A 13190-nucleotide genomic window follows, 5' to 3' on the forward strand; every position below is an offset into this window, starting at 1 on the left:
ATGTGAGTATTGGTACATTTAATGTTGTCCCAGAGGTCTCTTAGACTCTCCTGTTTTTTTCATTCTTTTTTCTTTGCTCTTTCCTATAGCAGTGCTTTTACATCACTCTATCCACCTTACCTATTCCTTCTTCTGCCTCCGTTAAGCTACTACTGGTTCCTTCTAGGTTGTTTCTCATTTCAGCTATTGTGTGATTCATTTTGCTCTTTTGCTCTTTAAATCCTCTAGCTCTTTGTTAAACATTTCTTTTAAGTTCTTGATCTATATCTCCATTCTTTTTCCAAGATCTTGGATCATCTTTACTATCATCTCTCTGAACTTTTTTTCTGGTAGATTGCTTATCTCATCATTTAGTGGTTTTTGTGTGTTTTGGTCTTGTTCCTTTGTCTGAAAGCTTACTTTGTTGACTCATAGTGTTTACCTTTCTCTTTATCATCCCCTTAACAATTTGTATGTGGATGTTGAATCAGGTACCCTAGTCCTGGAGTTCTCAAGGGGTCATAGCGATTCACATGTACCCAAGAGCACATGTTGGGAGCAGTAGTATCACACTCCTGTACTGGAGCTGGGTAGCTGATAGGGATGGGATCTGTGAGGCTGGGTAGCAGTGTCTCTTGCAACCCCCTAGCTACCAGGTAGCTTTTGGGGTTATTTCCTGTAGCTTGCAATGTTAGCAGTTTCTCTTGCTTCCCCTCCCTTTGCCAGGAATGCTTTAGGGACTGCTCTCTGTAGCTATAGGGGCAGGTGCTGCTATTTAGCTGTCACTCCCCTTGCTTGGCCACTCTAGGGATCTCTCTCTAATGCCCCAGGGGTAGAGGGCTTCTCCCTAACTGTTGCTAAAAGGCTGTCTCCGCAGCTGCAGGATGTGTGTTTCTGATGCCCCCTCCCACCTTGCTGCTGGTAGGAATGCTTTCTCTAGCTGCTGTGGATCTGAGTTAATGGTCCTCCCCCGGCTCCCTTGGTGTGGAACAAATGCCACTGACATGGGCCTTCGTGGGGCCACTGGCAGGGGCTCTGTATCTTGTGCTTCTCTTCAGTTGGGCAGCCTGCAGCTCCTGCAGGCAGCAGGCACCTGTGGCCCCCTCTTGGCTCTTTTTGGTACAGATCGGCCCCCGGGGAGCCTCTGCTGGAGTCACAGTGTCTGTGTTTTCCCTGACCAAGCTGATTACTGCTCTGTTGGGAAACGTGCACCACCACCTACAGCTCTTCTGGCACAGGTTGGCTCCACCAGCATGCAAACCACCGGCAGGAACCAGGAACTGTGTTATTCCCCCAGGCAGTTATGCCACCTGCTCCAAGAAGTCTGTAGCCCTAAGGGCGGGACTGTTGCCCAGCTGTTGCTAGGCAGCCACTGCCGCCAAGTGGTTTCCCGAGCTCAAGGGGGGAGGATCCTGCAGCTTGAGATAGTGCACGCAAGGAACATGGCCATAGTGGTTGATCCTGCCCTTTTTTTTCCAGCACCCCCAAACAGTGATCTAGTCTCTAACCCCAAATGGGTTGCCTCTGCTCAGATGTTCTCTCTGTGGTCACCTTCACTCTAGTCCCTCCAGACTGTTTCCACACAGTCAACCCTGTTTTTTCTCATGTAGCCCGCCCCAGCTCCCTTTTTGGGTCTGATCTCTCAGACCAGAATTTAGTTCCCAACACCTGCTGGCACCCACCTACAGTTGCCCGTTGTCCATAGCACTGACCATTTGTGGAGGATTGTCTCCTTTTTAACTGCTTCACACCTTGTGTCTAGAGTTGCTCCTCCGTTTTGGCTATTCTCCTCACTGGTGGGGGAACTTCGCAGGGTGCAGGAGCTATTCCTCTTTACATCTCCCTCCTGAGAGAGCAGGTCCCATCTCGATTCCTTTTGCTTCTTTTCCTCTTGCTCTTCTTCTTTCTTTTGTTCTATCTGGTTTTGTAAAGTTTTTCTTGCTCTGTCATAATCCTGGGGTCTTTGTCAGTTTTTCACAAATTTTCTGTGTTAATAGTTCCGCATGTAGTTATTATACTTTCAGTGTATTTGTGGAGTAGGTGAACCACACGTTCTTTACTCCTCCATCTTAGACCTCCTGGAAGCAAATTTTTGAAGTTATAAACTTCAAAGGATATAAACTTATAAAGGATAAAAATATGAAGAAAATATAGACCTATATTTTTAAATTTGATTTTTAAGAAAGTTTATTTTTAAAGCTAATTGTAAAGAAAAGGTTTGCTCACAGGGTGATGATCATTAATTACTTTTTTTTTACCCTTTCTATTTTTCCCTCAGAATGCATGTGTTATTTTGCAATGAAGAGACCTTGTCTTAATGAAATTTTTAATGGAAAAAGTTGTTAATGCTCATTTTTCTCTTGTGTATTTAGAATGACTTTGCAGAAAAAGAGACTCTGAAACAAAAACAAATAGATGAAATAAGGGATAAGAAAACTGGATTGGGAAGAATAATTGAGCTAAAATCAGAAATCCTAAGTAAGAAGCAGAATGAGCTGAGAAATGTGAAGTACGAATTACAGCAGTTGGAAGGATCTTCAGATAGAATTCTTGAACTGGACCGAGAGCTCACAAAAGCTGTAAGATATTATTTGAGTAGTCTAAAAATGTTAAGTATAAAATATTTAGAACTTCGCTTTCTGAAGTATTTTGTCTGTTGCTAATCCTAAGATTATGACATTTTAATAAGTTTCAACCTTGTCTATCAGTCTCATAAAATGAATTCATCTGAATATTTTAATCACCCTCTGGTGTTGGAACCTGGTAGGTTGAAAATTAGAATCACCTAAGGAAGCTTTAGACCCTAGACCTTCCAAATGAAAATCTCAAAAGAGTGGGGCATGGAAAGGTGTGTCTGAAACATGACTAGGTGATTCTTAAAAGTACCTTGACTGAGAACAGCATACCTAAGTTAGAAAAGTATTTTCTTTCTAGGTTCCACACAGTGCAGGTTTTATATGATTATTGTTGTGTTATCACTTTTTCTATGGTAGAAACTTTGTTAGCCTCTTTCTTTGATGAATTTGAGAAATTTCATCCTTGTTTCTAATCTCATTCTTTGTTTCACATCTCCACTACCAAAATAAGCATCCTAAAGCTTGGCAAATGCCCCCCATCGTCTCCTCTTCACACTCATCTTTTTTTTTTTTTTTTTTAGGGCTGCACCAGCAGCATGTGGAGGTTCGCAGGCTAGGGGTCAAATCGGATCTACAGCTGCCGGCCTACGCCACAGCCACAGCATTGCAGGCTCCAAGCCTTGTCTGCGACCTACACCACAGCTCACCGCAACACTAGATCCTTCACCCACTGAGTGAGGCCAGGGGTCGGACCCACATCCTTATGGTTTCCTATGGTTCCTAATCGGACTTGTTTCCACTGCGCCACGAAGGGAACTCCTTAAGATCTCATCTTGATAATTTAAACATTTATTTCTGCTCCAAAACTTCGTATCTAGCGTTTTTTTTTTTTTTTTTTGGCCGTTCCCGCATTCCAGGCCCATGAAGTTCCAGTACCAGGGATTGAATTTATACCACAGCAGTGATCCGAGCCACTGAAATGACAGTGTTGAATCTTTAACCCACTGCATCACAAGGGAACTCCAACACCAAGCATACATCTTTTTCACATTAGCATTTTATCACAGTATGCCCTGTTGTGATGGAGAGATAATATTCAGGGGCCACATCCCACTATTTTTAGTTTCTATATGCCAGATAATAGAGGGAGTTACATGGGTACTTGATACATGCTTAATTGTTGACTGAAGAGTCACTAAAACTGTATGTTTAGGCATATTTTAAAAAAAATTTTACACTAGTTCTCATTTTTCCCTCCTCTTTGACCCTTCCAGATTATTTTAATTCTCTACCATTATAAAATAGTAAGGTAACTTATATAAGATTTTCCTTAAAAATCTTATCCCTTCTGTTTTGTTTTGTTTTTTTTTCTATTGTTGGATAAAAGCAAACAGTAATATTTTGAACATTCTGGGAGTAGTTGATTTGTAATACACTTTGTCATTGTTTTTAATACAAAACATATAAACCTGTTCATTTGTTTGAATTATTGATAAGGAACATGAGCTAAGCAAGGCTGAGAAAAACAGCAATGTAGAAACTCTAAAAATAGAAGTAATAAGCCTTCAGAATGAGAAAGCAGACCTAGACAGGACCCTGCGTAAATTGGACCAGGAGATGGAGCAGTTAAACCATCATACAGCCACACGCACCCAGATGGAGATGCTGACCAAAGACAAAGTATGAGCTTTCTTTTTATTCTAATTATACTTTCTGTTATTTTAAATAGCATATCTTATATTCATAATTGTTACACTATGAAGCATTTGTTGGTATTGGTTTTATATTTTCGGGGTCAAGTGAGCAAAATATGGTATAAAATAGACTTTCAATCTTAAAAACTTTTCTGTTTACAAAAAAATGTATATATGTACACACAGATATGCATTTCTATTAATTTTTTATCATATACCATATGGAAGTTTAATTTGTTACTCTTTTCTCTGATGGCTTAGAAATTCATCCCCATTTTAAGAAGTTTTATATTTTTTCTTCTTGCATTTTTATAGTTTTATTTTTTTAAGACTAGAACTGTAATCTAAAACTTTTTTTTTCTTATATGATGTGGAGATATTAAGCTTTATTGAACTTTATTTTTAAAAGATTTTTTTTTCTCTATAGGCTGACAAAGATGAACACATCAGAAAAATAAAGTCTAGGCACAATGATGTATTATCTTCATTGTTAGGGTATTTTCCCAACAAAAAACAGCTTGAAGACTGGCTTCATAGTAAATCAAAAGAAATCAATCAGACCAGGGACAAAATTGCCAAACTGAAGTAAGTAGTTACAACATTTGAAGATGTAAGTCTCTTATTTCATGCTTTCATTTTTAATTGTTTTAAAATCATTTGTTGTCATGAAATAGTATGTCCTGCTAATTGATTTTGATTTTCCTATATTTTATATATTAAGTAAATGGTAACAGTGATTTGAGCCTCTTGTTCCTTGAAGGTTTGTAGAACTGAGAGGATTAAAATTTTCCTTTGTAAAAGGTGAGCCCTGAAACTATAAACTCTTAGAAAATAACATAGGGGAAGAGCTTCATTAAATTGAAATCGGCGGTATTTCTCAAGTATGACACAGAAAGCACAGGCAACAGAAGCAAAAATAAACAAATGGACTACATCATACTTAAAAACTGCTACACAGCAAAGGAAATGATCAACAGAGAGAAAGGCAATCCGCAGAATGGGAGAAAACATTTTCAAATTATGCATCTGTTTAAGGGCTTAGTTTCCAGAATATACAAAGAACTGCTACAACTCTATAATGAAAAAACAAATACCCAGATTAGAAAATGGGCAAAGAACTTGAATAGACATTTCTTCAAAGAAGATATACAAACCACCAATGAGCATATGCTGCTCAGAATCACTGATCATCAGGGAAATGCAAATCAAAACCATAGTCATATATCACTTCACACCAGTTAGGATGGCCACTATCAAAAAAGTAGGATAGTATGTATTATAATAACCTATAGCAGAAAAGAATCTGAAAAGGGATACACACACACACACATATGTATATACACATACATATATATACACACACATATAGAATCACTCTGCTAACATTGAAACTAAACACAACACTGTAAATTAGCTGTACTTCAAGTAAAAAAAAGTAGTGAAGATGTTGAGAAATTGGAACCCTTTGCACTATTATTGGGAATGTAAAGTGCTGCAGTTACTATAGAAAACCTGCAGAGGTTCTTCAGAAAATTAAGAAAATAATTACCAGATGATCCAGCAGTTTTCCTTCTGAGTATATAGTCAAATGAATTGAAAACAAGATCTTGAAGAGGTATTTGCTAATCCATGTGTACTTCAGCATTATTCACAATAGCCAAGAGGTGGAAACACCTAAAATGTGTACTGATGGATGAATGGATAAGGAAAATTTGGTGTATATAATGGAATAGTATTTATCTTTAAAAAAAGAAGGAAATTATCTCATCTGCTACAACGCGAAGCTTGATATTAAGCGAAGTAAGCTAGTCACACATGAAAAAATCCCAAGTACTGCATGACTTCACTTATATGAAAACCCAAAGTTGCCAAAGTCTTAGAAGGTATGAAGATGGAAGTTCAGAGTAGCTAGGGCATGGGTGAGGTGGTTCGGTGGGTTTAGAGTGTCAGTTTTGCAAGGTGAAGAAGTTCTAAGACGTGTTGCACATGGTTAACACTACCGTGCTGTGTGGTTAAAAGTAGTCAAGATGTTAAATTTTATCTTTTTCCCATAATTTAAAAGAGTTATCTTTTTTTTTTTCCCCAAGTGTCACCGTGAGTGGTTTTTGGATAAGGGGGTTAAAAATTCCATGCAGATTTTTGAGGAAGATAGTAGATTTAGCTATGTTAAATTTGTGTTTCTTTTGGAAATATCTATTAGGCAACAGAATATTGGAGTTTGAAGTTCAGAATATTAGAAGTTGTTGCTTTGTAACTGATAACTTGAGTCAGTAGGCCCTATAGCCATCAAGGAGTTTCACAAAGAAAAGAATTATAGTCTAGACTCCTGGAAAACAAACTCTTGACAGGCGAAGGAAGAGGAGCAAGTGAATTGAAGTAAATGCCCGAGGAGAGCCAGGGCGAGAGTAAGATAGGAGTGGTGTCTGGGATGCCTTGAGAAGACAGGCTTTGAAGGAGGGGGTCAGCCGTGTTCGGTGCCGCTGAGATAGTGGTCATGATATACAGTGCTCAACGGCCAGGATGGTGAAAACATGATCGACATGTTATTTTTTTTCTCAAATTTTTACTGTGACTCAATGGCAAGTATCAAGATGAGGCATATGTACACTCATAGACATTTATCTGAAGCAAATTTCTTAAAATAGTACCAACCACATCCAGTATACTCCGTTGTTCCACATATTCTGTTTAATTTTTTAAAATATGCTGAATATACCGCATTAAATTGATTACATGACTTGCCTAGTGCATCATAACTTGTAAATTGAAAAACCCTGATCTTTGTGGATCTGGAGGCTGACAAGGATGATATCTAAGAGTTGGAATGGAAATAAATTGTACTGCTGAGCAAAGTCGTCTTTGATGGATGAGAGGGAATGGATGATGAGGTTGTAAGTAGATGACAACACCAAGGGAACAAAGGAGAAGCTTGTACAGAAAGGAACAGAAGTACACTTGTGACAGTGTCCATACAGAGTTAGGAGAACGTTCTTTTCTCTCATTCCAGTGGATCTAGCAGGCATATTCTCTTTGCTGAGGCTCTTAACCTGAGCTCTAAGACCAGGAATCCCCCAAAACCAAGCAGAGTTTTGTCTATGCACATTTTCCCTTCCTTTTTTCTTTTTCTTTGTTTTTGCTTTTTAGAGCCACTCCTATGGCATATGGAAGTTCCCAGGCTAGGGGTTAAATTGGAGCTGCAGCTGCTCCCATATGTCACAGCCACAGTATTGCAGGATCCGAGCTGTGTCTGTGACCTACACCATAGCTCACGGCAACACCGGATCCTTAACCCGCTGAGTGAGGCCAGGGATCGAACCCGCATCCTCATGGATACTAGTCGGGTTTGTAACCCGCTGAGCCACAACAGGAACTCCTGTACATATTTTTCTGAGAGCAGGCCTATGACCAGGGTTAGCAGGTAAGTCAGTGTGTCAGGGGTAGAATTCAAACAATAGTGGACTGTTGCCATGACTTCTAAAAAAAGTGTTCAGTCACAGGAAACCTTTGTATTATTTGTTGGCAGATAATGTCTTGGATCTACCTACTCAAACTTCTCCAACTCATTTCTCATGTTTTAAAACTGTGATCCATATTTGTTCTTATTTTAGCAAGGAACTAGCTTCAGCTGAGCAAAATAAAAATCATATAATTAATGAAGTAAAAAGTAAGGATGAGCAGTTGTCCAGCTATGAAGACAAACTGTTTGATGTTTGTGGTAGCCAGGATTTTGAAAGTGATTTAGACAGGCTTAAAGAAGAAATTGAAAAATCCTCAAAACAACGAGGTAAGTTACTTAGTTTTTATTATCAAGGCATTTTGAGTTATCTTTTGTTTTTGTTTTGTCTTTTTAGGACTACACTGTGGCATATGGAAGTTCCAAAGCTAGGGGTCCAAACAGAGCTGTAGCTGCAAACCTACACCACAGCCACAACAACACCCAGATCCTAGCTGCGTCTGCGACCTACACGGCAGCTCAGGCAACACCAGATCCTTAACCCTCTGAGCAAGGCCAGGGATTGAACCTTTGTCCTCATGGGTTCTAGTTGGTTCATGACCGCTGAGCCACGATGGGAACTCCCATTTTGACATTTTTGACTTTGCATTCACAGGTAACTATTAAGGATGGGAGATTTTATAATTTAGTTCTGGAGCCAAGTGGCTTAAGTTTCACTTCTGGTTCTACAGCCTACTTGCTGTGTGACTTTGTACAAATTATTGAAACCTTCCTGTACATCACATTCATTACCTGAGGAAATACTCCTTACCAGGAGAAGGGTGTTAGAGAGATTATAGTTGTGAAACTCTTAGAAACTTACACAATAAGATCTGAAGTTTTGTTATGTTTTTTGTGTTACCAGAAAATAATTTTACAAATCTGAGTACATTGTGCCCTTTGGAAGATTTAAGTATCAGAATTTTGATTTCTTTCATAGTATGTTTATAAAGCAAGAAGAATAATCCAAGGATGTAACCATATTGACAAAATATATTTTTCTCACTGGGAGTATGTTTATTTTCTTGAAATAGCCATGCTGGCTGGAGCTACGGCAGTTTACTCCCAGTTCATCACTCAGCTAACAGATGAAAACCAGTCATGTTGCCCCGTCTGTCAGAGAGTTTTTCAGACAGAAGCTGAATTACAAGAAGTCATCAGTGATTTGCAGTCTAAGCTGAGGCTTGCTCCAGATAAACTCAAGTCAACAGAATCAGAGCTGAAGAAAAAAGAAAAGCGGCGTGATGAAATGCTGGGACTTGTGCCCATGAGGTGAGAATAGGGATTTACCATTACTGTACATGTATAGCAGCTCTATAAGAGGTATGCAAGGCCTAGCATATGGTGGGTATTCAGTAAGCATGAGTTGAATGAAGAAAAGTTAAAACTCAGGATTCTATGCCAGTATGCCCATCTCATGTTATTTATGTGATAAGAAGGAAGAATTATTTCAAGGTAACCGTGCTTCTTAAACTAGGGCAGATAAAAACTGTGTATGTGTGTGTGTTCCATTCCTGAGACTTGGCTTGAGGGTAGGAATTTTGACAGATTTATAACTATTTGCTGATGTCTCATTTTCTAAACTCAGCAAAAGGATTAAAGTACTAGAAGAAATCTGCCCCCAAGAAGCATATTTTAAACTATACTTTTATGTTTTTTCCCACTTCCAGAAAGAGTGAAACATAGGGGGTGATTTTTATTGTTTATTTTTCTTTCACTTGTATGAGAATCTCAGGTGCTGGTCTATTTATAAATAAAATAAGTCAGAAAGTATGTGATGTTTGCCTTGGTGTATCCCAGAACGTAGAACACAGCGCTAGTCACAGAGACCAGTAAGATATAACTTTCATGGAGCTGATGGTTTATGCAAGGAGAAAAGCTCTCAAAATTAGACATTTAGAAAGCTGGACTTAATGAAATGCTTGATTGGTTTAAACACATGCGTTAGTTAAGAGAGCAGCCAGTGGACTACAGAATGAGAATAGGATTTTGAGAATAAGGTACGACCAGGAACATAAAGTATAGGGAAATTGGGGAGTTCCCGTCGTGGCGCAATGGTTAACGAATCCGACTAGGAACCATGAGGTTGCGGGTTCGGTCCCTGGCCTTGCTCAGTGGGTTAACGATCTGGCGTTGCCATGAGCTGTGGTGTAGGTTGCAGACGCGGCTCGGATCCCGCGTTGCTGTGGCTCTGGCGTAGGCCGGTGGCTACAGCTCCGATTCAACCCCTAGCCTGGGAACCTCCACATGCCGCGGGAGCGGCCCAAGAAATAGCAACAACAACAACAACAAAAAAGACAAAAAGAGAAAAAAAAATAAAGTATAGGGAAATTGGGAGTGGAGATGGAAATTAGACCACTGTCTGTAAAGGGTAGGAGAGTGACCTGTGCTTCAATAGAAACTTATCTGGAGTTTAAGAACTTATTTGTAGGGATTGATTCCATAAGTAGAGAAGATAGAGCTACGTTATGTTCAGGATAGTTAACAGCTCTCTCCGATAGGTGATGAGGAGCCATCCTGAGGGATTTAATGAAAGATACATTTAGGAAATTAATCTGATGTTAATATATTGAATGGGTCAAAGTGAGAAAAACTCTGGAAGCCGAAATCCAGGTGGATATGTTGTCCTGGAAAACTGAAGAGAAGTTGGAGGAAAAGAAGAGGGAAAGAGGAGTTTTCAGTATGGCGCAGCAGAAATGAATCCGACTAGTATCCATAAGGATGCAGATTCGATCCCTGGCCTCGCTCAGTGGGTCAGGGATCCGGTGTTGCCATGAGCTGTGGTTTAGGTCACAGTTGCGGCTCAAATCCTGTGTTGCTGTGGCTGTGGTGTTGGCTGGTAGCTGTAGCTCCGATTCAACCCCTAGCCTGGGAACCTCCATATGCCGTGGATGTGGCCCTAAAAAGGGAAAAAAAAAAAAAGAAGGAAAGAAGATAGGATTTGTGGTTCCCAGCCTTCAGGATGGTCCCCAATGATCCCTGTCTCCTGGTATTCACACTTTAGTATGTATATAGTCTTCTATGTTTCTGAAAGATGTTTCAGGATTGGTCTCTGTAACCAGTAAAATATGACAGAATTGATAGCCTGGTTAGGTTATCTAAGGTGTCACAGCTTCCTGCTCTCCTTTTCTTTCTCCTGGATCTAAGGGAAACTATGTGCTGGGTTGTGAGCAACTGTGTGGAGGGATTTACTTGGCGAGGTCCTGAGGTCTTTGAACAACCACATGAGTGAATGTACCATTTGGAGGCAGATTCTCCATCAGTCGTGCCTTCAGATGACCACAGCCCACGGCTCAGCTGCAACTTCAGTGACACAACTGGGAGCAGCTGCCTGGGTACTTGAGTCAAAAGAACTCAGATAGCTGTTCCTAGTTCTCATATCTATGAAAAATAAGTGCTGTTGTTTTAAGCTGCTGAGTTTTGGGGTATTATATAGCAATAGTTAGCTATTATAATCAATGATGAAAAACAGATTTTGGGGGGCTACAGAGAGCATGTCATAAGGAAACAAAAGCAGCAATTTAAGAATGAAAAGGAGAGGAGTAAGGCAGGATCTTGAAAGGAGAAAGATCAAATAAAAGATAAAATTTGAAGTTGGTAGAAAGTGCCTGTAGGGGAAATGCGAGCTTAGGTCTGGGTCAAACTGATCAATTATCAACAGCAGAAATCAACATTGTATTATATTTTAGGGCCCTTGCCATCACAACTCCTCTTGTCAGTGTAAGGTGCATAGCTTATTCATTGTTGTATCTCCACAGTTCCTCGTGTATTGTAAGTTTGGTAACTGTTTGCTTAATGAATGAGAACTGTATAGTGTGTGTTCCATTTATTACTGCATGACAAGCCTTTTCAAAACTTAGTACACCGAAACAGTGATTTATTATGATCATTTGTGGTTCTGTGGAATGACTGGGCTTGGCTAGGTGGTTCTCACTTGAGGTCTTTTATGCAGTTGCAGTCTAATGTTGGCCGCAGTCTTTTCAGCTCTGCTGGACTGGAGGTTCAAGATAACTTACTCATGACTGGCAGGAGCTCACCCATTGGTGTCAAGCAGAATGCCTTCACATAGCCTCCACCAGTGTCTTGGGCTTTTGGCAGGAGAGTGGCTGGACTACCAAAGGGAGTATCCTAAGAGCAAATGTCTTAAGGCCTGGACCCAGAAACTGGCAGTGTTACTTCTGCTGTTTTCTATTGGTCGCAGTAGTCACAGAACCTGCCAAGATTTTGATGATGGGACACAGATTCCAGCTTTTCAATGGGAGGAGTATGACAGTATTTGTAGCCCACTTTAATCCACACAGTACCCCAGTATCTCGAGTGTGCCGTTCCGGTTACCAAAAGCAAAGTAAGTTGAAGCTAGAAAAGCAAATATTTAGTCTGTCAGATGATGATCAGTACCATGGAGAAAAATCTATCCAGATATAGCAATAGAGAGCACCTGAGGCTGGTGGGGGGGGGTTGTTGCTGATGAAGGTGGCATTTGAATGGCACCTGAGCCAAGTCATGAGGGAGCTAGCTGTGCAGTTGTCCAGGAGAAGTACATTCCAGGCAGTATAAAATCCCTGAGGCATGTGTGACCTGATGGCCAAAGGGGAAAGTGGTTGAAGATATGCTCGTAGAGGTTGTCAGGAACCAGATCTTGCTTATCCTCTTGGAGGGAAATATATTTTCATTTAAAACACCAAATTCACCAACACTTAAATAAAGACAGCTATCGTGAATGAAATCTCAGATGAAATGTACCTGTTCATCATTTTTCTTAGTTCTGACTTGGTTTCACTTTTATAATACTTCATTTAAATAAAAACAATATTTTTCCCTATTTCTCCCAGGTTTTTTTTAGCACTATATCTTTGTTGGTAGTTTTTACATAAAATCCCCTTGGAAAAAGAATGTTGTTACAAAATTGAGTTTCTGAAAAATTTTAAAAACAAAACAGAAAACCCTAATAGATCTCAGTAGCCCATTCTCAGGAAATGTCTTTACTGTTTCTTAGAATACTTATTTTAGCATCTTATGTAATCATCAAAAAAGAAAGCACTAAAACCTGGACAGCATCAAAAGGGTTTTTTTATGTGCATGTGAAAAGGTAAAAGTGGGGCTAAAATCGAATAGATGCTTGTAGTTCTCCAAAAAGATGTCCCAGTCAAGTGAATGCTTGACTCAGTAGGCCATCATAGCCTTGTTACTTTTTAAGTACTGGGTACATAAGACCAACTGGTCTCTAACATCAGGTAGTAATGTGAGCATGGAATTACTTATAATCTGTGTGCTTTCATATTTATTCAGGGAATTTTTTTCATTGTTCTCTTATAAAAAATTACAAGTCTTATATCACCGCAGATTAGTTCAGGTTGGCGTTTTTTGGTCACTGTAGAATTTTTAAAAAAGCATTAAATAGTAATAGTATATAAGAGCTAACTTGAATTTCTAGTTTATTATAAGAAT

General features: G+C 39.6%; 1 protein-coding gene across 1 annotated transcript in view; it reads left to right on the forward strand.

Annotated features, from left to right (window-relative positions):
• The window catches only part of RAD50 (RAD50 double strand break repair protein), a 92880-nt gene that overhangs the window by 38846 nt on the left and 40844 nt on the right, over positions 1-13190 (forward strand). The window contains 5 exon segments of the mRNA XM_047778589.1: positions 2352-2558; positions 4053-4235; positions 4677-4834; positions 7858-8033; positions 8777-9014. Of these exon segments, the coding sequence (XP_047634545.1) occupies positions 2352-2558; positions 4053-4235; positions 4677-4834; positions 7858-8033; positions 8777-9014 (962 nt within the window).

Source organism: Phacochoerus africanus, chromosome 4, assembly GCF_016906955.1.
Source record: "Phacochoerus africanus isolate WHEZ1 chromosome 4, ROS_Pafr_v1, whole genome shotgun sequence".
In the NCBI taxonomy this organism is placed as follows: domain Eukaryota; kingdom Metazoa; phylum Chordata; class Mammalia; order Artiodactyla; family Suidae; genus Phacochoerus; species Phacochoerus africanus.